This window comes from Dipodomys spectabilis, unplaced genomic scaffold (genome assembly GCF_019054845.1).
Source record: "Dipodomys spectabilis isolate Male_0828 unplaced genomic scaffold, ASM1905484v1 ptg000231l, whole genome shotgun sequence".
NCBI lineage: Eukaryota > Metazoa > Chordata > Mammalia > Rodentia > Heteromyidae > Dipodomys > Dipodomys spectabilis.
Window position 1 is genome coordinate 2,411,844 of NW_024870908.1, and position 27,449 is coordinate 2,439,292.

The 27,449-nt window shown below is 49.3% G+C and overlaps 1 protein-coding gene across 3 annotated transcripts in view; it reads right to left on the reverse strand.

The window, feature by feature from the left end:
* Snx29 (sorting nexin 29) overlaps positions 1-27,449 on the reverse strand; it is a 232,860-nt gene that overhangs the window by 40,499 nt on the left and 164,912 nt on the right. For all 3 annotated transcript variants that reach the window (XM_042698295.1, XM_042698296.1, XM_042698294.1), the window contains exons 16-18: positions 25,521-25,637; positions 12,566-12,621; positions 11,350-11,431 (exon numbers count right to left, since the gene is read on the reverse strand). In XM_042698295.1, coding sequence (XP_042554229.1) covers positions 11,350-11,431; positions 12,566-12,621; positions 25,521-25,637 — 255 coding nt within the window. The remainder of the gene's footprint in view (positions 1-11,349; positions 11,432-12,565; positions 12,622-25,520; positions 25,638-27,449) is intronic.

The following is a 27,449-nucleotide window of genomic DNA, read 5'->3' on the forward strand; positions in this document are numbered from 1 at the left end:
GGCACCTGCATCATCAAGACAAAACCCCCTGGTCCATGAGAGGCCTGATGGGATGCCACAGAGCCCTGTCTCCTATGAACCCAGCAGCCCCTGAACAAGGTAGGTCTAAGAGCCACCCCACCCCAATGCTGTGGCTTTGAGCCACAGCACCACTTCTGGCTTTTTCTGTATACGTGGTACTGAGGAATTGAACCCAGGGCTTCACGCATGTGAGGCAAGCGCTCTACCTCCAAGCCACATTCCCAGCCCTGAAGGGAAGGGTTTCTATGCAATGAAGTCTGCCTTTGCCCAACTCAAGCAGAAAACTTGCGCTTTACGTAACATGGATGGACCCACCCTTTCTGAAACTTTTTGCCAAAGGTCAACCATGTCTTCCTGAAGAAATGAGTCTAGTTCACTTTTTTTTTCTTTTATGGGTTCCATCAAAGTTACATTTTTTTTCATTATACCAGGGAGCTGGGAGCATCACCCACACACTGCGAATCAATAACCTCACACAAAACAAAACAAAACAAACCCACCCAGAGGAAACAGCGCGAAGAACTCATCATCTAATGCTGCACTCTCCTCCCCACGGAGCCCCCGGCCCCGGGAACAGGCGCTGTCCCCAGGGTCATGCCTCCACAGCCCCTCTGGCTGGCTGGCATTGTTCCCGGGGGCCCTCAGCCTCAGTTTCCCTCACTGCTCCTCTAGCCTGGAGAGGGCACCAGTCCCCCGTGGGAGGTTGGCTAATAGGTGGCCACGTCCACAGACAGGCAAGGCATTCTGCTTCCCCACACTTCCGCACCTCACTTGGCACTGGTGGAAATCACCACGGTCATGGCCACGATGACCGTGCATGGGATCTACAGCAGGCACCACAGAGAATGGTTCACTTCGGTCAGCTCTGGTCCATCCTCAGAACCTCCAGTTCACAGGAGAACAGGCCAAGGCCCAGGAGTGCTGCCTTGCCCGAGGTCGCAGCTCTCAGAGCAGAGCTCGGGGTGGCTGGGGAGTGTCTGACTGAGGGAGGGCCGCTGCTGAGCCATCAGGTCCTGTTCCGTATGGCAGAGGCTAAGCCTTTGGAGCCCCATGTCCCCTGATGGAGTCTAGGCCTTCACAATCGCTATCTTAAACTTCGCGTGAGAGACACTGCTCCCACGCTGCAGGTGGAGAAAGCGGGGCGCATGCAGTTCACTGAATACAGATGGACACAGGGCGAGAGAGCACCAGGGTCAGGATTCGAAGCATCCACTGCAGAGTCCGCGTCCTTTCCAAGATACCACACTGCCACCTCTCTTGCAGCCACAAATCTATCTACAAAGATACTAAATACTAAAAATATGTAGAAAAAATACTAACATACACAGCAGGCCAAAAACAACATGGCTAAAAATTAAGTGGGAGGGAATAGGGAGAATAATCTAAATGCTGGCTACAGAGAACAACCAGCTGGGCACTTAATAGCCGCCAGCCTGTAAGCCTAGATACTTGGGAAGCGGAGAGTGGGAGAATCACAGTTCTTTGCTGGAGCAAAGATATCACACAATTCCAACTCAACCAAAAGCTGGACATGGTGACACACACCTGTCATACCAGCTACCAGGGAGACTGAGAGAGAGAGGACCACAGTTCCAGGCTAGCTTAGGCATTTAAAAATTAAAACAAGGGGTTGGGAAGTTGGCTCAGTGGAAGAGCGCTTGCCTTGCATGCATGAGGCCCTGGGTTCGATTCCTCAGCACCACATAAGCAAACAGAAAAAAGCTGGAAGTGGCGCTGTGGCTCAAGTGGTAGAGCACTAGCCTTGAGCTGAAGAGCTGAGGGACAGCGCCCAGGCCCAGAGTTCAGGCCCCACAACGGACCAAAAAAAAATAAATAAATAAAATAAAATAAATGAATAAAAATTAAAACAAAACAAAACAAAAGCCCCTTCATGAGACCCCATCTCAACCAGAAAAGCTGGGTATGGTGTGGCACACTTGTCATCCCAGCTATGACAAGCAGCATAAATAGGAGGATCATACACCCAGCAAAGAGCAAGACTTTATTTCAAAAATAACCAGAGTGATAAAGGGTTCAAGAAGTAGAGCAAACAAACAGCTTGGTTCAAACCCCACTATTGCATAAATGGTAAATAAATCTAAAGACTCTGGATGGAGTCACTATGGTAGAATGCTATACACGCACTTCAAGAGGAAGGTAACCTGGTCACAAGTTTATTTTAAAGTAAGGAGAGAACATAAAAGCTCATAGATGGGAGATACTGTCTAGAGAGAAAACGGCAATGGGAAAAACGGTCACCTGCCTGCCTTCTTTCTGACTTGCCTTTATTTTCCATATTTTTCTGGAAAATTTTCCAGATTTCTGGACCACCTGGTGGTCCGTGCCTGTCATCCCAGCTCTGAGGGAGGAGTGAAGGGAGGACTGTGGACCAGGCCAGCCCAGGCCAGATGAGACCTTGGCCCCAAAATGACTGAAGAGTTGGAGGCGAGGCTCAAGGGGTAGAGCATCCGCCTGCTGAGCCTGGGACCCTCAGTTCAGCCCCCAATTATACACACACCACTAATGTCTAATTTCTTTTTAAAATACTATAGAAAGTAAACTGGCTGCTCTCAGCCAGCACTGAGTCTGCTTATTTCCATTCTGGAATGGACCCCTACGCTGAGTTCTGATTAAGGGTGAATTTAAACCTTTCAAATATCCAACTGATTTTTGAGGCAAATAATTGCATTTTATACTAAATTTATTTGCAGCTCAAATGCGCTCCAAACCTTGTTTTGATTACTTGTTTAGGGAAAGAGTAACATTAGAAATGCCTAAGAACTACATTTGCATGATGGATGATGAGATAGGAATTACAGTGGGGGAAAATAAAAAGAAATGGAGAAACCAAACATCTCTGAATATCTAAAGGCACTGCTGAATCTCAAGCCCATTCCCGCACTTACACCCAGTGAGCCCTGCTCCCCATTCCTCGCGCCCCCCCCCCCCGCACCTGCATCCTCACCTGGAGAATGCCCATGTGGCCAGGGAGGGTGCAGCATGAAGGGGCTGCAGCAACTGAGCAGGCAGGGTCGCACTGGGCACGGCTGCCGGCCTGCAGTCCGCCTGTCTCATCTGATTTTACTGAGCAGCTGTTTTGGAACTTGCCCTCCCAGGATCCTGTCTCCTGCTGTGTCAGCAGGCTTCTTCCAGGGTCTCCCCAGTAATGGAACCCTCCCTCTTCAAGGACACACACTGGGCCTCTGTGCCAACAGCGGTCAGCATGGAGAACCCTAGTGTTGAAAATCAGCCAAGACATTCAAGACTACTCCAATCTCTGCCTGCTGTGATTTTTCTCTCCATGCAGCCTGTCCTGATATTGGGCACTGCTTGGTCCCCTGAAATGGAATCATTCTCTGTAGACATCTACATTTGGTCTAGTCTAGATCTTTCTATTTCCTATACTAATAAATGCATTTTAATTATTTTAAGAGGGCCCAAACTATACATTCTCATCAGTTATTATCTGGGTTTCTTTCCACTTTGTTGCACATGCTACACAAGCTGACACAAGGCCTGCAGTATCCTCTTCAATGGCTGCCTAACTCTTCCCCACCTTCGTGGTTTTTCTGTAGCAGGTGAGCACTGCCTGTGGGGGTACATTCCAGACCATTCCACCAGGTAGCTCAGATGCTGCCTGCAGGGTCCCTCCGGTGGGCACATCCCAGCTTCCGGCTCCTTACCACCAGGGAGGCTGTGTTTCTCTTGGGGTAATGCTTGCCACCCCATGGCTTCTAAGCAGCTTTCAGTACCACAGCACAGCCTGCTGTCTGTCCCTCCCCCACAAGCACAGCATGCCCAGCTAACGACAACCTCTTCCTCCCAGAGTCCGGGGAGACCATGTGGAATACAGTCACAGCTAACCCAGGAAGGGGAAATAGACAGGCAATAAACCTATTGTTGTAAGCTGTGAGCAACAAACTAGCATTTAAGAGACCGCCCACACTGCTGCATAGGTATAGATTTCCAGGCTCCTAGCTGTCTGGGACCCCCTCATGCATAAGTGGACCCCAGTGTATCTGTCCTGTCCCCTGTGGACAGGGGTGCATGGCTGCTATTTTGCACTTTTGCTATTTTGTCGCTGATCAATATTAGCCTTCCTTCACTGACTAACTCCATGGTGAAAAGAATCTAGCTGCTCTTATGGAGCCATTAATATCATCACCATCACCACAACCAATCATCACCATCACTAACCATCATAGCCACCATCATCACCATCACCAATCATTATGGTCACCCTCATCATCACCAATCCTCACTATCACCAACACAAATCATCACCATCACCACCATCATCACCACTATCAAGCTTTATGGCCACCCTCATCACCACAATCCTCACTATCACCAACACAAATCATCATGGCCACCATCATCACCATCACAAATCACCATCACCAGCCATCTTGGTCATCGTCGTCTTCGTCATCATGGTCGTCATCATCATCATCATCACCACAACCACCAGTCATCATGGCCACCATCATCATCAATCATCACCATCCCTATTGTCATCATCACCATCACCACCATCACCACCACCACCAATCATCATCAGTAATCAAAGATTGCCACCAGCATCATTTCCAGTCTCCCTTCATAGGCACCCAGTTAAGAAAGAGGTGACATTTTGCTGGAGGTCTGCAGCTCTGCTCCGCTGTCAAGAGCTGCATTATCTAGGGCAGAGTAATACATCTGTCTTGCCTCGTCTTACCCACCTGTCAAAAGAATGAAAAATGCTTTCCCTTATGAGGGGGTGGTGAAGAATCCAAGCTGTGTGTCTGAAGACTCAATAAATACCCCAGGCCTATACCTCTGTCTCCCTTTATCACAAGGGGATCAATGCAGCTGGTGGGGAAGGAAGGGAAGGCAGGCTTGGTGCCAACTTAATGCAACAGTTCACTGTGCAACTTCCTTTAGCTAACGCCCGTGCTTATTTCCCCAAATCCTCCCCAGAAGCCCTGCTCTGCACCTGCCTCCTGTCATCTTGGCCCTGTTAGAGCCCTAGCACCCCAACACTAGAACTGAGGCCTTGTCTCCCATCTCCACATCTTGAGCGCTAACACTCACACTATTCCCTAGACCCCAATGAGTAATACACCCTTTACTCTCTCAGCCCCTGAAAAGCAGCCTCAACACAGCTGCCAACTCGAGCTGCTTCTTTGAACTCCAGACAGCCGAGCAGTCTGGCAGAATCTCGCTCTGCCGGGAAACCTGGCACAGAGCTAGGATTCACAGCTTCTCGAGACAAGGCTGCCAGCAAAGCAACACGAAGGAGATAACCTTTCAAGGTGGGCTGGAAATGCTTTGCTGTGTGTGGAAGAGGTACAGAAGGGCTTGGAAGCTTAAAGCAACAGCACCACCATGTCTGCCTCATTAGGAGACCCAGGCTCTTCCAAGCCTTGCTCTGAAGACAGGAATCAAAGGGTCCCAGCCTTCCTGGTGTCACGTGGCAGTGGTCCAAAGATCAACCAGAAGAAAATTCAGCTAAGCCAAGGGAGATATTCAGTCATTTTTCCCCCCCACCCCCCTACCCCCCCACACACAAGGCTGTTTCTTTAAACCCAGAAATAAAATAGCTATTATCCCCAGGCTGTGTCCCTGGGAAAGCATTTGTCATATAAACATAAGCCGCAGGAGCCAACATCTGAGCAGCTACTGCCGGCCTACAAACAGCTCCTGCAGACAGGCTGCCTCCCTCAACCCCGGGTCAGCACAGCTGAGCAGCAGCAGCCCCACCATTCTGGCAGCTTCTACTCCAGCTCAAGTCTTTCAGTTCCAGTGAAACTAACAACAAGGAAGTTAGTGAGTCCCTGCTGCAAGGGACAGGGTCAGATGTGGCCTGCGGTGGGCTTCTAACATCTATGAGAAGGGGTCTCCTTGGTAAGACCACCCTGCCTTTGAGACACTATCCACATGCAACCTTCCTTATATAAAGCAGTCAATGACCAAGATTGAGCTCTGTGGTTTCTGACTATCTCCCACCACCAGGGGGGCTAGATGGCTGCTTAAACAGAGAGATGGACAGGTCGACAGATAAATGAGTCACCACTTGTTTCCGTCTACCTTCCACTTACTGGTTTCTATTCTGCCCTGTGGGCCCTGGGACATCAGGTAGGGGAGTAAGAGATGATGTCGCTTTAGTGCTGTGTGGCCGTGAGCAAGTCATTTACTACGCATTCTGAACATCTCTGTGTCCATCTATCCAAAGGAAAGCATGGCTACAGAATCTTGGAGCCCTTGTGATAGAGAAACAAAATAATACACAATATGTAAGCAGGGCAAACACAAGGTTCTTTTCTTCCTAAAATTTTGGAGATCAGGAAGCAAAAGAACACATTTGAAAAACAATTCATAAAGCAAGTGAAAAGATCAGTGACATCTGAAACCTCTAGGACAGAGGGTGAGTATCGGAGGACCCTAGGAGGGATATGGAAGCAAGTGACACAGCAGAACAGAGAAGGACGTGACAGGCAGTTCACAAACTAAAAATGGAAACAGCAAAGTAAAGCACAGGTATCTGCTCAGCCTCGGGCACAAGAAGGAAAACGTGCATTCACAAATCAAGGAAATGTATTTTTTTCCCTGTCAAGTCGGTAAGATTTCGAGGATTGATACTAACCCATGTTGGCAAGAACACAAGGATAGATGTGCTCTTTCACCTTGTGGTGTGACTAGAAACTTGTTCTGCCCTTGGCCTATGAAATTAAAAAAAAAAAAAAAATGGAAATGCTCTTTACCATGGCAAACTCACTTCTGTTTATCCCAGAGAAATACTTACAGTAAGTACAAACAGACCCACACCAGGACAAGTCTGGCAGTTTTGTTTTTAGGAAACAAAGTATCCCTTACCCAGGACACTTGCACAAGCAGCAATCCCTCCAAACTAGGAAACAGTAGGCAGACACCAAGGAGAGGACTGTGTTCAGAAGAGGAAGGCAGGTGTCCTGTGATCGGATCCACAAGGATGGAGCAAAACAAAGCCCGAACAGCCTTCAGTGGGGCCACATGGATTAGAGCAATTTTCAACACAGCAGTTTTGCTTTCCCAGGAAGATTCAGTAAAACTCCAGGGCCATCCTGATTTATTGCAATTAGGCACCAGGAGGTACTCTCATTTCCCTATGTGGATCAATGACTCTGTCCTTCTGTGCTTACCTCCCTTCTCTTCCCTTTTCCTACCCCTCTGCCCTGCACAGCTCTACACTGCTTAGGGAAAAGTACAGAGCCTAGGGTAATGGACCCCTGGAGCCTTCAGAAGCCATCACAGGGAAGAGGATGAAAGAAAAGTTGAGAAGCGCAAAGCCTCAAGTGGAAAACACCTCCTCTTCTACAGCACCTGAAGGCCGCGCCGCCTGTGATCCATTATTGATAGGAAGAATGGATTTCTCTGTTCTCTCTCTCACACACACACACATGCTCAGCCAGGCTAAACCTTTAAAATAACTTTTGGGTAGCAGGGTCCCTGTCCCCTTTTGTGGGTGCTCGCTAAGCTAGTCTTCTGGGGGACTACCTTTCCTACCAGCCAGTGGGGGGCAAGAAGCTATTCCACAAGAAAGGCTTGGCTGAAACAAAGAGGACCTCACTCTCTGCAAATGGAAACTGTCCCAGAGACCGTGCCAGATGGCTCAGTCCCACACAGACAGTAACTTCGACTGCGCTTTCACCACAGTGCTTTTTACAGAGAGAAAGAGAGACTTAAGGGCTGATGTACTATTTCATGACAACTGAGTGGCTGAAATCATTGCTCAAGAAACAGACAGGTGGATTGTTTTAATGTCTAACTGGATTGGATATCAATATCAAACAAGATCTCAAACTTGGCGGGAAGGTGGGCTATTGGGGAGAGTCAGATCCAACACTTGCAAAGACATAAACTTGACATTTCTTGATTAACATAAATGTCAAATGGTTAGAAAATCCCACTGTGTCCATGAAAAGGCTGGAGAGTGTAAGCAAGACTAGGAGAAGCAGACAGCATTCCCTTTTGTTCCCATCCCATTGGGTGCTGCTTCCTGCTCCTGTATGGCAAGCTCCTGCTGGCAGCCAAGCATGGCAGCCCAGCAGCTAAGAAGTACTCACAGATGAGAACTTCTCTGGATGCCAGTTATTTCCATTCTGAAAACTGCTGCCACCTCTGACTTGCGGTGGTGGGTGGAGCCTGCCTCAAATTCCTCAGGACACGGGCATGCAAGCCTTTCTGTGTGTGTGTGTGTGTGTGTGTGTGTGCGCGCGCGCGCGTGCGCGTGCCTGTGCATGTGCGCTGGTCCTAGGGCTTGAACTCAGAAACTGAGAGCAGACCCTTAGCATTTTCGCCCAAGCCTAGTGCTCTACCACTTGAGCCACAGCTCCAGTTCCAATTTTTTTGTAAGTTCATCAATGAAAAAGAGTCTCAGACTTTCCTGCCTGGGCTAGTTTGAAGCTCAATCCTCCGATCTCAGCCTCTTGAGTAACTAGGATTACAGGTGTGAGCCACTGGTGCCCAGCAAGCCTTCTTTTTAAGTAGTAACGTGCAGCCTTGTCAACGGACAGCCCTTCTTACTAGAATTCTCTTTGCCTACAGCAATTCCAGAGCTCTTCCCATAGCACAAGTGCTGAGAGTTGTGCTGCAGGAGAATCAGCTCCGTGTCTTGGGGCTGGGGAGTATAGTTCCTATGCCATCCTTCAAGGCAGATTTTCAGGACCACTGACATTGCTCAAACAGTCTCTCCTAAGGGAGCGGCCCTGGAGCCCTCCCAGGGCCTCACCGATGGAAACCAGCGCCTGCTCTCACCATTTCCCAAAGCAAAACCACTTCAGACCTGGCTCTGTGGTTTGGTGGGCTTCACACTAATGTGGTGTGAGCACTGCAGAGGATCTGCCAGTAAAACAGAAAATGCCAGTCTTGGCTGCAGGTTTGCCTGCCACCTGCCATCCCAGGGGTGTGAGGGGGTGTCCATGCGAGGAAGGAGACCTCTATTAGGAGGACACTGGCCCCAGATGCTACTAGAGAAGCTCAAGCTTATCCCCAGGCAGTAAGCAGGACGGGTCTCCAAACGAGTTGGAATTGCTCTTTGGGCTGAAGTTGTGACAGAGTACAACGTGCGTGCCCTTGCTGCCTCGCCTACAAAACTGGGGGGCAGCAAAGAGTTTCCCCTCCCAGCACTGTGCCAGGGCCAATACAGCTCATGTTCACAACACACACGAACCAGCAACCGGACACTGCGGCTTGTTTCTTACCATTACTATTAATTTTTAATCTATCCATCTTTTCCACAGAGCACCACCCTTCCCTCGGAGCCGTTTTCACTAGTATCTTGTGTTTTGCTTCACGCTGACTCACTTGCTTTTTACTTAAAAGAATTCTTTCTGAAGGGAACTGTCTGTCACCACGTAGAATGGAAAAATAGAATTGTGCCGTAACTGCAAGGCCAGTGCAGAAATAAACACAACGATAACAACAACGTAAAGCCAACCCTGATGAGGGCCTCCTGATCTCCAAAGAGGAAATATAGGAGCTCAAGACGCCTCACACATTTTAGTCCTCCAGGCAACACCTCCCAGCTCTCCCACGCTTGAATAAGACCATGTGTGTTGTCACTGTTCTAGGGGTTTGGGATAAAAAGGGAAACCCAGAGAAGAGGAGATGTGGAAATCTGTCACTGCTCATTCTTCTAAGCCACAGCCAAGAGCATCGTGGACATGTGGACTTGCCAGCCACTTGTTAACGCGTTCTGGGTTGAACACATCTATCCACAAAAGGGCCAGACTCCTGCTCCTCTGGCCATTAGGTTTAAGTAACCTTCACAAATGTGCTTCTGTCTGAGGCTAAGCGGAGTGATTGCTGGGGAGGCAGGACATGCACATGAGTATCCGCTGAGGGCTATATGTGTCTAATCTCCCAACAAGTTTACAAGGATTATCACTTGAATTTTACAGATGTAGGAACTGGGTTTACCTGAGGCCACAGATTTAAACCGTGAGTCCTTTCTCACCACTCTGTTCTCTGGGGAGAGGATCTTGACAGCTGAGGATATTTCTCCATGGAGTCTCTCCCACTAAGGAAAATGCCAACAAACCCTGGCTTTTCACAGAGCCCGGGGGACCCAGGACAAAATCGCATGAAAATTATTGTAATTCAAAAGGACAGGTAAGATGGCTCACACTTAGAAGCTCAGCCATGAAGGAAGTAGAGATCGAGAAGATTGCAGTTTAAGGTCAGCCCCAGGTAAAACTAGGTGAGACTCCATTTCAACAAATAAACCAGGTATGATGGTGTGAATCTGTAATCTTGGCTATGCTGGAGCTACAGGTAAGAGGACCAGGGCCTAAGGCTGGCCAAAATAAAAGTAGGAGACCCTACCTGAAATATAGCATGTGCGTACGCATGTGCACGAGTGCACGCGTGAGTGCGCACGCATGCACACACACACACACACACACATACACACACAGAGGAAGCAAGAAAGCAGACCAGAGTCTGCTAAAACTAGCAGTTCCGGAATGCCTGGGTGCAACAAGCAATCGACCACAGTAAGAAAGAGAAAGACCACAGTAGAAGTAGGCAGCAGGGAAAGAGACAGCAGAACGTCAAAGAGAAGAAAAGCTGGGCTTCCCCTAGGGGTGTCGACAGCCTCTGCTTGTCAAGCTGCTGTTGCCCCTTCTTTTAACAAGTGGAGCCTGGCTTAGCATGCTGTTACATACCCAAAGTCCCAGCACCAGAGGCAGAAGCAGGAAGATCCCAAGTATTAGGCTAGCCTGAGCTACACGGTGAGACCTTACCTCAAAAATCCCCTGAAAGGAAGCACAGCCTGGATCTCATTTGGGGTACCACCTCCCTCCACTGTCAAGCACGTGGCCCCAATCCCAGCTCCAGTGAAGGTCACATGAGCCAGACAGAGAAGCCCATAGCCCAGCTCTAAGGCTCAGGGAAGGACTTGAGACCCATGAGAGAATAGCCAGCCTGGTCTTCACTGGAGCCATCTCATCAGGCTGGCCCTGCTGGGAGACCATCCATCAGCCCACAGATAGTAAGTCAAGAACAAAAACACATGTCAGCCACAGCTTCCGGATCTGACCGGACCTGACTGCCGAGCCAGCATGACCCACCCCTGGCTTTTCACTGCAAATCCCCACTTTTGCTCCAGCAGCCCAAGCTGAGCTTCTACAAGGGGCACACAAGGAAGTCCTGCCCAATTCCACCAGCATAACTGACTCACGGCTACCCCCAGCTTCCTCTCCAGTGCTGGACAGCTCCCGCCACTGAGAGGTAGAGCTCCAGGGCCTAGCAAACAAATAGGTGTGCCCGGGCCCAGTGAAGACGTGTTCCTGAAGAGTAGGCACTCACCTGATACACGTGGAATGCATTAGCTGCTTTGCCACGGAGAAACACAGATGGGATCCAGACATTGATCAGCGCCCGGTTGGATCTGCATGGGAGCAGAGAGCAGGGTTGACTACTTCTACTCACAGGAAAGGACATGGGCAGGACACAAGTCTGTCCCTAGAGGCATTCTGCCCAGCGATCTAGACAGCACACAGTCAGATAGGGATTAGCTTAAGTCTTACCACTCAGACTCCTGAGCCTACACTGAGGGTCGCTTGGATAGCTTCCCCTCTGTTCTATCCAACCAGTGACCTTGGCCTATGACAAATGTGCTCAAGGACACGGGAGGCAGTACACGGTGACCCCTCAGTTTCTGGAGCAGTCCACGGAGCGCACTGCCCCTCACTGCCCTGACCTCACCCCCAGAGTCCTGCTTTCACACTAGGAGAGTGGCAGTGGCTTGGGGTGGAGGGACATGTCAGGCACAAATGCCCTCTTTTGACTTTTCCCCCAAAACTATACAAACCAAGAGTTAAATTCAACTATGCAGGTACAGTGGTTGCCGACCATGTGCAAGCCCTGGATTCAATCCCAGCACCACACACAGAGAACGACATTCTGAGTACCTGCAGTATGTGTCCTGGTGCTCTTGCCTGCACTAGCTGATTTGCTCCCCACAGGGCCTGTGTAGGGCACAGTCAAGGGTTTTCATGGTGCTGTTGTCATATGGGAAGCCTGGAAACCTGTCAAGTCACCAAGCATCCACGCACCCTCACGGGCACATTTCTACCTTCCTAGACCCAAACCACACACAGCCTAAAGACAGTGCTGTTCCTCTTGGCTCCTGCCTTTGCCTCTGCCGACCACCCTTTCCCAGGCTCAATGTGCTGCTCAGTAAGGCTCAAGAGCAGTGGGTCTGACCATGGATGGAAACCTATGAAACCAAATAGACCTTTTCTCTTTAAAGATGATTGCCTGGAGTACTTTGTTACAGTAACAGAAAGCTGACTGACACAGGTGGTTATGGGGTGCAGTGCTTTGTAAATACATCTGCTGTGCCTGACTGGTTGACAGTCTTGTTTTCCTAGTGATCTTCCATCTAGTTCCTCTACAACCACATGGCCTTGGGCTGATATCATAGTGGCCTCTGCTTCCCACCCCAGGGTCTGTGGGGACACAGGCCAGCAACACAGTCCTAGTCCTAAAGAACCCCTCATGAGTACACGCACAGACTTACATTTCAAAATCTGACAAACTCTGGTCTTCGGATGTTTGGCTCAGATCTCCGGGTACCTATCATTGGGAGAGAGAGGAGAGAAAACACTCAGTGGCTACCATGGTTTGCATAATGACAGAAGATGTACGCTTCTCATGACCCCCAAATGGTCCCTATTCAGAAAGAGGTGAACAGCAGTCGCTGGAGAACAATGGGAGACTGGGAGGGGGTGGCTGGAGACTCTGTGGCAGTAAGAAAAAGATGTGCCGTGTGCGATCTCAATTATCCTCCCAGAGAAGGGCTGGTAATCCTATTGAGATAATCATAGCCATAGAAGCTTGTGATTTCGGAGCTCTAAAGAACTAATTGGGATCTCAGATGCAAGATATCAGATGTGGGATGTAAAGAGTATCCATTGTCATCATAATGGGCAACACACACAGACACACCTACTAGTGAGCACAAAAGCCAATGTCTCCCCAAATGACCCCATACACTCCCCCTCCCGGGGTGTGTGAGGCAGAGCATGCTGCTCCTGATTTAGGAGGGTCATTGGGTGAGAGAAGCAAAGTAGGGTCACTCTGGTCTCCCTCCAGTGCTGCCTGGGAGTCCTGACCACGCCCCTTGGAGGTGAGTGTGAAGGCATTGGAAAGCAATGCGTGACCTCCAGGAACCCCCATTCCCCAACCTCGGCTCCCCTGAGAGGAGACCAGGGCTGTGAAAGAATTTGCAATCACAATGTAAAGTGCCCAGTGCTGGCAGATACCCAATAAAGGGCGATATGATTCTACCCAGGGAATGAGCTTTCTTTTTGATGTGATCAGATCTGAATTGGAGCTGGGCGGCTCATGCCTGTAATCCCAGCTACTCAGCAGGCTGAGATCTGAGAATCCCAGTTGGAAACCAGAGCAGGCAGGGAAGAATATAAGACTCTTTTATCTCCAATTAACCACCCAAAAGCCAGACGTGGAACTGAAGAGCTAGTAGAACACCAGCCTTGAGCAAAAAAAAAAAAAAAGCTAAGAGACAGTACCCGAGCCCTGAGTTCAAACCCTTATTCTGGGGGGGGGGGGGGGGGGGGGGAATATCACTTCTCTATCTCTCTTATCCCAACTACTTACAGAGCTAAAAGATTATAAACAACCTAAAGTTCTAACTACAGACAAATGGTTCAAGTAATTGAGACACGTCTCTGTAACACAATCAAGTTAAAATTTTCAGTGGATTTTACAGGTGCGCACGTGTGTGTGCACTTGTACATGTGTGTGTACACATTCTTGTACATGTGTGTGTACACATTCTCAAGGGTGTGGGCCTAACACTAATCCTGGAAGGAAATGTAGTTAAGTAGTAAAGGTGGCTATCACAAATAACAGATGGGGAGAGTGGGAAAAGGCGCGTTTTCATTTCCTATTTTTCTGCACGATAAAAACATGATCTTCTGAATTGCTTTGAAAACTGCAAAGGTGCTGTTGAAGAGCAAGCTGGCTTTCTCAGTGCTGTTTTGACACCATCTCTCAGACAGATCAGCAGTGTAAGTGCAGGGTGTATGCTACCGCGCTGCTGGGGTGCCAGCAGAGAGCTGAGGCCCTGTCATGTGTGTTATGCGTCACAAGGCCACAGCGGTGAACCCCAAGGTTCAGATCCAAGAGCCCAGGGGGTGCAGGCCGGCCCTGGACCCTGGCGCCCTGCCACGGGGATGAGGCCACCCATTAAAATTTTTAAAAATACTAGATCCCGCAGAGTATGCTGGGTAAAAGGTCTATTTTCTTTAATAAAAATGACTTCAAATGTCCAGTGTGGCCCCTGACAGTAACATACAGCCGCTGGTGTCCCATGGCTAGAATGAACAGAGGAAGAGGACCATGAACTGGTACTCAGAGAAAACTCGCAGGAGTTTGACTTACTTCCCTTGCATGTCTCTGCACTGAGTAACGGCAAACAGATACAACTCTGCGCTGACCTGAGTATGTACCATATTATGAGGTAAAGCAAGTTCTCCTACATCATCTTTCCAACCTGTGTGCCGCCTTAAGACACCGAAACCCAGAGAGACCTTGCTTCAAGCTTACAGAGACACGAAGCGGGAAGAGGATGAGGCTGGGCTCTGGAGCCACGCGCCCGCCCCAAGATCCCACTCTTCCCATGTGTGTGCACACTGAGTCCACAGCACGCAGTCAGGACTCAGGCTCCCTCTCACAGGGGAGGAAGGCAGCCCCTCTGCTCCTCTCCTTTGAGTGGAGACTCTACGCCTGGTTTAGAAATGGTTCTCATGGACGCAGTGTGAGGACCAAGGGCCCAGTCAGGGGCTGTCAGGACAGCACGCCACTTCCTCTAGGTCAGTCTCCCTCCTGGCAGGAAGTGAAAAGAGCTTTCCCCAGGGGGCTGCCCTCTGAATCCGCTCTGACCTCATGTACCCCAAAGGGCACAGGTGAGAGCAGGGGAGAGGCGTGAAGGAAGACAGGCAGGCTTTATAAGGACAACATCGCCAGGAGCAAACAGCTTCTGCAATGAGCCCCCGCTTTCCTGATGGAGAAGCTCCCTTCAGGACTGTGGGTCACCTGGCTGGTGAATGTTAAGTACCTGGGAACCATTAGGTCCCAGTGGCTCAAAGACGAGAACCAGGCTGGTCATCAGGCCAGCCCCACCGCAGCTGTGTGCTGCCCTCCGAGCTGAGCAATCTGACAGGGTACGATACACAGTAACAGAACCCACAAAGGGAGCCGAAGGCCATGTGGTTAGTAAGTAACATAGGCCCAGAGTCCAGAGATGTTCCTTCTCAATGCAGAGTCCTGTGTTCGCCCCGGGAGGCCCAGACAATGGGGTAACCCAAGCTCATATCTACAACCTTTAGGCGGTGGAGCATCTCTGAAGGGGGAGCACTTTCTGGAGGACTCTCACTCTAGGAGGCACCTTCCCTGGCCACGCAGCTAAACAGACCCCCTGCCGTACCAGCCTCCACAGACACGTCCTGGTCTGAAACCATACCACAATGCGTGTCTGTGATGGGCCCCCTCTCGGCAGGCCTGGGGAACGGCAGTGCCTCTCCCCATTCACATGGCGCCCAGCAGCCGGGTCTAGCACTTGCCACCTTGTAAGTACTGATTAAATGAATGAATCATAATGTAAGGTATCTTTCCACACCGAACTGTCCATCAATTTTTAAACTGCTTTGTAGCAAATTCAAAATCCTCAGGCGTGGCGAGATTAGTTTGGAGATAAAAAGAACCAAAGAAACCCAATCTTATTTTCTCTCATCTAATTATAGGGCTCCCAGATTCACTGCGTAAAGGAAAAAAAAAAAAGGCAGAAAGGAGACAGGACGGGGGCAGCAAACTTGGTCCCAGCCCTGGCACAGTTCCCAGGCCTGCATTTGCCAGAGCTACTCTCATCATCCATTTCCAAACAGCCTTCCTCAAGCACTCGGCACTCACTGCCCAACATGACCACATTCTCCACCTCACCAACACTGGGCCATTCTGTTCTTCCTCTTTATTTTATTTTGACAGTGCTGGGGACTGAACACAGGCTTGCTAGGCAGGTACTTTCCCATTTGAGCCATGCCCCCAAGTTCCCTTTAGAGTTGCACCATTGCACCACGCCATTCATTGAGACTTCCTGGACTTTTCTGCCTAGGCTGGCCTGGAACCTTCTTGGTCCCCAGATCTCTACCTCTCAAGTGGCTAGGATTACAGATGAGAGCCACTGTGTCCAGCTGCCCTCGTTTTTTATTGAGAAGCAAAGTGTGAAGGGACACAGATCTTTCTCCCACCCAACTGGGGTGGCTAAGCCAAAGGAGGGACCACCGCGTCCCTGCTGATCTGATCGAGATGTCGGCCTGCACTGTCCTCACCACCGGGGGGCACCAGACAGGGTCTGGACCACATCCAGGGTTCCGTGCTTGTCACTGTTAATTTGTTTGCTTTACAAATATCCAATTAGAGGCTCCAGATCCAAGTGGTTTTAAAAACAATCAAGGTCAAGGACTCATTGCTGAGAGTAAACAATTGGCAGATAAGAGCTTTAAAGAGTTCCACGTTACCCAGAGTGCAGCCAAACTCTGGGACAATTATCAGACTTCTGTATTTTCCCGAAAGACTGTGAGGACCTCAGGGGCAGTATTTTCAGAGCATACAACAAGATCAGGCACACCTGATTGCTCAGCCATGCTCCCAGAGGATGGATGGATGAACAGACATCCAAACAAGAGAAATGGATGAATATCCAGGCTAAAGGAAGTAAGGCAAGGGAATGAGGAATGTAAGAAAATAACCTCATTTAGTAAGAATGGATGCTTACTTTCTTTCCAAGCAATGCAGTTACTTGGATAACATATGTACAAAGATACATCCATAGGGCCATTTGTTGCAGCACCAGTTTCTGAAGTGCAAGCTAGATACACACAAGTGAGAAACAGTTACATAAAACAGGCAGGCAGAGTCAGGCTGTTTGGCCTCTCTGCCCACAGGGAATGTCCAAAGCAAGACAGAAAACAATATGGTAGAGAAGCTAGTGTTTTCAGGAAAAACTCAGGAGACACTTTATCTATGGGTTTAGGCAGAATATATGTGTCCATGTGGATGGACCATTTTTAGAAACTGAGACCAGACAAGGTAAGCAGAAGACCAGGGACTGCTAAATACCCAAGAGCAACTGCCAGTCTCTCTGCCCATCCCCATGTGGACACCAAGATCTGTAATACCACCATAACAAGTACCCTGCTATCCTCAGAGAAAGATCTAGAAGGCTAAGCACTAGAGATCCTTGAAGAGATGGGGTATGGAAGGAAGGATAGGTAAGTGGTGGCCAGAGGCTCCTATTGGGAATGCATTTCTGTATTAATTGTATCTTTAACTTGTTTTAATAGCAGCAGCTATGGTGGGGTGAAGTGGATGGCACCCCCCACAAGGGTGTGTCCTCGGAACTTATCAGTGGGACCCTGTGTGGAAAGGCGGATAGCAACAACCCTGCCAGGGGGAAACTGGCCTAATTTTAAACTGCTTTTTATCAGTAAGTAATAAGTGACTAAGTTCTGCTCAACAAAGATGTCAGGCGTCACTGGGCACAGGTGGCTTCATGCCTATAACCCTAGGTACCAGGAAATATTTGCAGCTTATGGAGGAGCTGGGGAGTGCGGCTAGCTGGGAACTATGCTCTCTCAGGGCGGGGAGGTCCCGTCTGCTGAGGACACACACACACACACAGAGGCTGGCAAAGACACTTCTGGTTGCCAGAATTTTTTTAAAAGGCCACTTTACTTAGAATAAAGCTCATCTCAGTTTATCAACATTCCACGTCACCAAATGCTTGGCCAAGTCAGATCTCAAATCCCAGACTGGCAACATCATTTACCTCTTAAACCATGGTCACTTGCCTTGGTGCAGACTTGCTCCCAGCTTTTGAGAATCCTTGGAGAAGACCACTCAAATAGTGTTTAACTAAATCACCTCCCACAGAAACCAGGGCAGCAGCTCTGCAGAGCTCATGGGCAAGATGGCTGTGGCTCACCAACACTTGAAGGTGGGCAATGCCAAGATGACATCTATCTCCAAAGGAACTCGTCAAGACCAACCAAGAGTTTGGCTTTTTACAATTAAGTTAGAGATTCCTTTTCTGAACTCTGGCCTGAACTCTGGGCCTGGGCGCTGTCCCTCAGCTCTTCAGCTCAAGGCTAGCACTCTACCACTTGAGCCACAGAGCCACTTCTGGCTTTTTTCTTTTTGCTTATGTGGTGCTCAGGAATCAAACCCTGGGCCTCATGCATGCAAGGCAAGTGCTCTACCGCTGAGCCACCTTCCCAGCCCCTACAGATCCCTTTTCTAAGACACGTCTGAGCCCATAAACTTGTGTAAGACATCTAGGCATAATGCCCTTGGCAGTCCAGAGAATCAAACGCAATGGAACACACAGCAAAATCTGCACTGGGCTTTGCTAGAAGGTTATGTAAGTTCACTTCAAGGAGATGAGGGAGCCTACCAGAGTAGGCTGTTAGGAGTCCGGGAAGCTGCTCAAACTGCCACTTTCAGCACAGAAGACCCAGTTTAATGAAGGTTTGGGAGAGAAGGAAATCAAGATAAGCTTTTATTCTTCAGGAAAAAAAAACTCAATAGGAAGTAATCTTTTTCAAAGATGTAAAAGTCAAATACAATCACGGTAGGGAAAGTATGACTAATCAGAAGAGAACTCTATTAACATGGAAAGAAGAAATTCCTTATTAAATTAGAGAATAAGTGAGTATAATATATTTAGTTAGTGAGTTTGTACAAGTCTAATCGTGTAGCTATTATGTGCCCTTGGAATATTGTATGTCATTTGGCAAAAACAGAAAACAGTAAAGGAAAAGTGAGATGAACACGTCTCAGCCAACAGGCAATGCTTGAGAAGAATGGAAGAAGTTAAGGAGACCCCATGTTTTAAGATGAAGAATGGACCAGTCAAGGACACTGCTGTAGTCTGACCACCTTGGAAGGGAAAGCAGCCCAGACAGGATCCAACAGGAGTCCTGAATGCTTGCCCCAGTCACAGGATCCTGATCCACAGCAATGACCCCACACTGAGAAACCAGTCTGCCAATCGTACACCCTAGTCAAAAACAAAGCAGCCCAGGGTCTCGTAATCACTGCAGTTGCTAACTGGGGGAGAAGGCACACTACTTACACACCACGCCACACTACTTACATATTTGCTCATCAAATCCTTGGGGTAGCATTCATTATAAGTTTCATAGATGTGGTATAACAACATGGAGGCACAGTTCAGGTGGCCCCAAAGTCAGTTGGCAAGGGTATAGATCTGAGTTCAAGTACAAGTAGCCTGAACCTGAAGCTCAGGCTCTTTTCATGCTACTAGCAACAAGATAAACAATGCATTCCACAAAAGATCCTACTTCTAGGTCTGGAAGCAGTGTCCATGGGAGATAAGGGGTAAAATCAGAGTACACTTACTAAATCAATGGAAGCAGGACTTACTGGCACCAACACAAGTAAGTGTCATGAGCTCAGGATTCTGAGTAATCCAGTCTGTGCACCTGGGTCAGATGGAGCCCGAAGGACAGACAATGAGCTCATGTGGGACAGGACTTGGGTGATAATAAAAGGAGAATAGGGCCTAGGAGTGCTAAGAGCACCTTGGCTGTGGCTGCCTGCCACTCCTGCTGCAGGAAGGTGATGAGCAGCAAAGAGACAAAACGTAAAATGCAGGTGTCACACTGGCCTCATGATCCTGGCTCATCTTCCCAAGAATCAAACTGGCCTAGCCTGGTGTGTCTCTACATCAAACCAAAATGCAGTCAAACCTTGGGGATGGATGGCACATATCCTGGATTCGGACCCTTCTCTCCACTCTCAGGAAAGTCATATGTACCAGAGAGTTTGGAAATTTAATCATCTTGGACTTGGCCCATGCTTCGTACTTGCATCAAGGCAGGACAAGCTTTGAAGCGAAGCTTGCGCACACTGTATTTGCTAAGAAACACAAAATCCTCATCTCAATGGAAATATACTTTTTTTTTAACACTACACATCAGACTCCATCTATCCAAACCTGGTACTAGCCTGTGAGAGCTCCCAGTGGAAGTCAGCTGCCCAAGTTGAGGAGTAAAACTCAGGGGCAGAGATTTAATACAGAACCATCACAGGTGCGGGGGGGAGGAGGGGCATGAAATCCAGTAATTCCTACATCCCAGAAGCATTAGCATTGACCTCCAAGATCACATGACCTCTTGGCACTTGCCTATGCTCAGAAAGACATGGCTAGGATTGGGATGGGGCGTTGTGTTGTTCCTGGGCACAGGGGGGTTTCAAGTGGGCTATGCAAGCATCTTTTCAGATGATTTTTGTGTCAAGAACTAATGTTTCTGAGTTAAGCCTCTATGTGAGATATATTTTTAGTAGCCTCTTTTAAATGGCACTTTTCAGAATAATCGGCTTCAAGACGGTAGACGGTTAAAACATGAGTGTCCAAGTGCAGAATGAAAACGGTGTCTTAGAATTTGGAATGGGGCATTCAGAGTGCTGTGGGACTGCAGAGAACTTGGCACTTGATCGTCAGATATCCAGCAAGTGCCACGCAGCTGAAAAATACATTTCTTATTAAGCTCCTCTACTTAAATAGTGCCAGCCCCAAAATGAGATCAGTCCCTCTAAAGACTTCAAAATACCGAGAAAGTCCAAAGAGCATTTTATTTGAAGTGCGCCTTATTATAAAACTTCAGAGTGGATTTTCCCTGTCTCCCGCATCCCCAGCTTGAGCCCGGCAGTGGAAAGAAGGCCTCCCGTGAAAGGCACGGGTTGCTCACCGTGGGGATTAGCACGTCCCTGCCATCCAGCAGGGCAGGAGGGCATTTTCCTGCACAATCGAACGTCCTGGTGAGTGGAGTGTTGCCATGGACACACAGGTAAGTGACATACTCCAGACTCTAAGAAGAGGGACGGGAAGTCCCCGTAGCAGGGAAGCTCGCAGTCCCCAGGCAAGCACAGAAAGTGATGAGGCAGAGTGACACACAGATGAAGACTAGCCTACCGTGTGGCAAGGGGCAGGCGAGAGTCCACGAGGGGCTGGGTGGAAGCTGGTTCTGCTGTACCCTACTTCACTAGAACCTCGCGCTGAACACTAGATGGAAAACTGCTTCCATCCTGAAGGTAGATACCACTGGGTCCTTAAAAGGCCCCACCAGAGCACTGTGCTGGGGGCTTGAAAAACACTGAATTGTGCTCGAATCACAGCAGGGGAGAGTGTGGGGATAAGGTCAGGGAGCCTGTGTTTGCATTCAGCACTCTTAAGCCTCAGGTGAAGCACAAGTCTTTCTGTACCCCAACTTGCTCCACAGAGAAATGAATCTAATAGGTCCATCATGCAGGACTGTCTAAAGGATGAAGGAGTCACATGCACACCAGACCAAGCCCTCAGCAAAGGGCTGTGATGTCCTGAGCACACAGATAGGGGAGGGGACAAGGCAGGGGGTCACCCCAGCAACACCTCAGACCTCAAATCATGCCAAACAGGCTGTCCTTCCTGCTTAAGGTGAAGTGACCAAAAATAGGACTTGGGACAGAGAAACAGACCCCACTAAAGAGACAAAAAGAGAAGCCCACCTTGTATCACATATAGTGTAGACACATCTGTACCCAAGGGGAACAGACCTGAGGCTCACCACTTGCCTTGCTGTTGGCCTTCAACGTCATTTCTTTCAGTGCACTGTGAGAGTAACTCACCTCCACCTGCTGCCCTGCGAGTTCTGTTTCCCCGCCTCTATTTATTATTCAAACCAGGTGCTGCTCTCCCAGAGAATAATCAAATCGTGCACAAAGATTTAAAAAAAAAAAACTCTGCATTCATTCACATCTTATACCAGAGGGAGAAACATAATGAGAAGAGAGCCCTAAAAATACCTGTATTAGAAAAGAAAGAAAAGGGAAAAAATTCAACCCTTAATCCCAAATTCCTTCTCCTTTATAAAATAAGTAACCTAGCTTACAGTATGTGAGCTATTGAGAGAAATCTGTGTGTCTGCTCCTGTCTTACTCCTTTTTTAAATTCCTTTTTGATAAATATTGTTTCATATGATCAGAGGCTTGGCAACATTGCACCTTTGTGTTCCTCCCCTAGGAGTATCCTCCTCTGTCCTGTCTGTCCTGTCTTTTTTCTTAATTATCGTTTGGTCTATGCAGCCATCCTCTACTCTATAAAAATGAAGTCACCACAAGCAATCCCTTATTGAGCCTCTAATACATACACAGAGTTTAGCAAAGACGAACAGAGCTGAAAGCGACATGGCCCTCCCCATGTGCCCAGCCCCAAGAGCCTAGATTCAACGGCACCTCCCACAGGCAGATGCCACATTTATTCCCTCTAGACAGGGAGGAGGTTGAGGTTTCTGGAGAGAGTACACAGTCCTGGCCCCCTCAGTCACTGAAACACTCTCCACAGGCTGGAAGTTCACTTCCGTTTCCTTTGTCTGAAAGTCAGGCCAACTGGAAATGAAGGCAAAAGAGGCCAATGGAAGATGCCTCTGGCTATGAAGAGGAAGAGAAGGCTCCAGAATTCACACTGAGTTAGAAACAGCCTCCTTCCTTCTAACCTTAGCTGTCAAGGCCCTGAGATGCCTGGGATCTGAGGCGAAAGTGACAAGGTCAAGAGGGTCCCCTGAGGGCCACCACCCCAAAACTCTAACAGCCTAAAGGTCCTTAATGAGTGTGTTCCCTGTCCTACCCTTCTGGACATCACAACCTGCCAGGAAGAATGCAGGACAAGTGCACCTGCCTAGCAGTGGACATCATGGCCCTGGAGGGCATCGGGGCTGAAGCTGAAGGGGCACAGCACCGGGAGACGGTGTGCTCACGTCATGACCCCAAGGGAAACCCGATGGCACCGCAGAGATCCATCCCAGGAGCCAACCCACCTTCATGCTGCATCTACCACGTGAATCACCAGGATTCAAAGGAAGCAGAAAGAAGCAGGGAACTGGCCTGGTGGAATGAGATGGCTGCCAGTGATGACATGATGGAACTTACATCGAGATAGGGAAAGAGGAGAGAGATGTAAAGGAATGTGCTATGTGGAAAGTCTGGCCTTAGGATCAGGAAGGCTTTCTGAGGAAGGGATGAGGAGATTCGGGGTTGGGCTTGGGGTTGGGGCCCACAGTGGCATTCCATGAGGAAAAGAAAAAAGAAAGAAGCAGGTAGTGCGGCAGCTTTGTCAGTCATCATTCCTTTGGAAAGATCACCCCAAGATCGGCAGCACTTCCCGCCTCTGGATAGGAAAACTAAGGGGCGTCGGGGAGGAGGAGATTTATGATTTATTTTTCACCAACTTCTCACTGAATACCTTTTTTAACTGCTTGGCTCTTCAGCATGAGTGAAATAAGGTTTATCAAGAATCCCTCAAATTTGGTACTTAAAAAAAAAAAAAAAAAAAAAACAGTCTCTGAAGTCAGATCCAGATCCTGTCACTTCTCACTGTGGGATGTTGATCGAGTTGCTTAAGTTTCTGAGCCTCAGTTTCCTCTTCTGCACCATGAGGACCATAGTGGTAACTACCGTTAAGGTGCATAGGAAGTGCTCGTGCTTGAAGGTACTCAGTCAGCTTGTGGCAGATAGTAGTCACTCATGGAACAGCAGCTATTAGTATCAGCAGTTAGGGATTGGTACTAGCTGGCTGGCTGCCTTCGTCACAATGAGCAAGAGCAGCCAGTGAGAGCCAACAGCAACCAGTCAGTCAACACAAAGGGCACAGGAGGACACCTGCTGGTCCAAGCACCCGAAGCTAGGGAGTGAACTCCTGCTCCACCCCTGCCTGTCACAGCACAGCCCGTGGCGGAGTGGGCTGGCATACCTTGGGTGGAACAGGGTCATGGGAGAGTCTCACGAGGACCCCTCAGCCCCGTCTCAGCTACACAGCCACAGAAGAAACACTGACCTGTCATGGACCTGGGAAGTGACAATACAAAAAGAGAGACAACAGACCGTCTGTGACTCCTGATGGCAAACGTGTACACCCCAACAACAGTTGGGGTGTCAAAATTAAACCGGAGTCTGGATCCAGATGCAAATGTGAATTTAAGGAACTCTGGGAAAGAGAGGAGCATGCCAAACAGCACTTCAGAGATGCAAATGACCTAGTGTCTTCCATGGGCATGCAAGAGATAAAAATGAGAAGGACATGGGAGAACCCTATGAACAGAAAGAATCCACAGACACAGAAAGCAGAATGGTGGGTGCCCAGGGCTGGGGAGGGGTAGAAAGGGACTAAAGATGGCAGAGACTCAGTTCAAGAAGGAAAGGTACACTAACACTACTGCCCTGCACCCTCAAAATGGTTAAGATGACACATTTTATCCTCTGTGTATCTATTATCATCTTTTTAAATATAGAAGAAAAAAGAACCAAAGAGACATCAACCAATTACAATATGTGAGCCGCACATGGATCGTGAGCGCAACACTGAGCGGCCTGGGCATTTGAACAGTGGTATTTGCTGACATAAAGGAAGTGGTGATAGGGCTAATTACGGTAGAGTATTTACATTTCCACATTTTCACACATCCGTGGCAAGGGGACTATGGATTAAATAATGCCCAGTGTCCAGTTAAGTATCGCGGAGGGCAGAGGGCAGGAGCCTGAGACAGCACTGGCCAGCTGGGCGGTGGCATCTGAGAGTGTGCTATGCCTGCCTACGTGGGGCACTGGGTCTTTCACATAGTGAACTAGATTTAAAATGAAGCGCAAGAGGCCCGGTGTGAGCATGCCGACAGCATGTTTATAATGGCGGATACTGGAAAGAACTTAAACACAGATGGACACAACACGGTGTGGCATTTCATCCAATGGAGAAGGGCAGAGTCGGGAAAGGAATGAGCTGGGTCAGAGGTTCACAACCAAGGGAGTTCTGCCTTCGGGGGACAAGTGCTAAAGTCTGCCTCCATCTGTGGTTGTCACCCGGGGGGACACGGTGATTACTGGCCTCCAGGGAGGGAAACCAGGGATCTCACAGCACTGAGGGCAGACCGCCCCGCTCTCCTCTTCCCCCCCAATGAAGAATTAAATGACCCTAAATGTCAACAGTACTGTGGTTAAAATTCTAATCCCAGAACCACAATAATAATTTCAAACAAACCAAGTGACCAGCCAGTATGTGTGTCCATAGAAAAGCACGCAGTGAGGAGCCCAAGTGGAACATGGAGCGAGGCTGTGCTCGTGGAGATGGAGCTGCGTGACGTGGAGGAACACGGAGGGAGGGGCGAGGCCGGTTCTGGACCAGGTGACTGCAAGGGAACTTGCCCCACCCCGTGTCCTTTATCCTTGGGCCACAGCAAGCAAAACGCAAGAGAGCTCAACGTGGGCCAGGGCTGGGTGGAGGGTACATGGATGTGCAATCTTTCACTTCCTCTGCTTTTCTGCCCTCTTGATGCCCCATGAACAAGCTGACAGAGGGGGCTGGCAGTCGGCAGGGCCCAGCGCTGTGGGCAGGGAGCACTCACCGGTCCCCGGAGGTCGATGAGCTCTTGTCTCATCTGGGACACCAGGGCTTCCTTGGCCACCAGGGCCCTGTGCAGGCGCTCGTTGAACTCGATCAGCTCCCCGTGCATCTCCGCCACCTGGAACAGACAACCGCCGAGCTGTCAGGCTCAGAGGCAGGGTGTCCACCCCTGCTCTCCCACCCTCTCCTTCCTGCCAGGTTTCAGCGAGGCATGGATTGGAGATGGTGGCAGGCTGACCTGCGAGTATGAGAGCCTGCACCGGTGTTCATTTTGGAGCTCAGTTCACAGTTTGGAGCCCACAGTTCAGTCAGACTACAACAGGCTCAGACCACTTCTGGACCACTGGCTCTGGTTCTTAACTAACGCATACTTTAAGCAAACAAAGGCTGTTGTGCCAACCTGAACAGTGGTTGCCAAGAATGCCCCTGTAGTGACGCAATGAGAGAGGCCGCAGCCACTCCGCTCATCAGGTCTTTGATTTTGAAAAGCCAAAGACACAGAGCCAGAGCCTTGTCCAGGATGTTGATGATGGCGACAAACTACTGGGCCACTGTGACCTGAGGCCCTGGAGCTACGTGAGTCCCTGCTCACTCTGTCAGGATAAATCCTTCTCATGGCCTCCGCTAGCGCTGGGACGTAGGTACCATTACCCCCACCTTATGGAAAAAGCCACCGTAGCTGTGGAGCGCAAGCTCTCTCTCAAGGTCACAGCCAGCCGAGGACCGACATGCAGTCATTCTGGCCTGCAGTGAGCCACGGATGCTTTCCAAAACTGAGTGCGTCGAGCTGTTGGCTGATCCAGAGTAAATAGAAATGCAAGTGGAGATCACGTAGCCTCTGATCAGTGTGTACACTACTCAACTGTGATTTACGTAAACATTTACAGAACATCAGGCACCGTCCACCTATGCTGGACGAAGATCCCTGAAAGCACCTTAGGAGAAACTTTCAGGGTGCAAGGTCAAGAAAACATTCATTCCAGCCCTGCCTTCCCCAGAGACCACCTCCCCACCCACCTGCCACATCCCAGACTCACCCCACATTCACTGCACCATGTGCGATATGTAACTTTGTCAGGCCATTTGTAGCAAGCACTTCACAGGAGCTGTGATAGTGTCCGGATAAGAATGGGGTATAGACAGAAGCTTTGGGGGGAAAGGAGATCACTAGCCTGGGTCTCATCTCACGGGGATCAAGAGGGAGCCCTCCTTTGGGGGGGTAGACTTTGTTTTATAAATGGAAAAAGGGCACAGAAGGGGAATTTTTTTTCTATTGTTTTTGCTTCTCCTTATTCATGCTTTTGAATGAAGACTCGTTTATCAGTGAGAGAAAGAATGGAGTTCATTCTGGAAGCAAGCGTTTCAGAGAGTTCAAACCCCACACCTGAATCAATCAACCTGAAGCTTGCTCAGTGCCTGACTGTCTGTCATCTGCACGCTTCCCACGGCCTGCTCGGAGAGCTCCCCTCAATCCGAGGGCACTGCTCTGTCCCTGCGGTGCCCCACCTCTTCCAACTGGCGGGGAGCGCGAAGGCAGATGTCACCTACGCTACAGCAAAGACTAACTAAGGGAGCTAACAAAGGGAGAAGCAGGCACCTGGCCTTTTCTCCAGCTTTTTCGCATTGTGCAGAACAAAAATTAATATTCCCACTGCCGTATTGTTTGTTATCCCTTTGGTTCAAAAGCTTACGGTGATCTTCTCTTGGCCTTTCACACACACACACACACACACACACACACACACACACTCTCTCTCTCTCTCTCTCTCTCTCTCTCTCTCTATCTCTGATAATCCGAGTCCTCCACATGGGAATTCCATAAACCCCGTGCCAGCTTCCTCAGGGCAGAGGGGGTCCATCTACCTCCCAGCAAGCTGGAGATACACAGCTAGCTGCAGGACTCCCCTAAACACCTGCTAATGCACCCTGG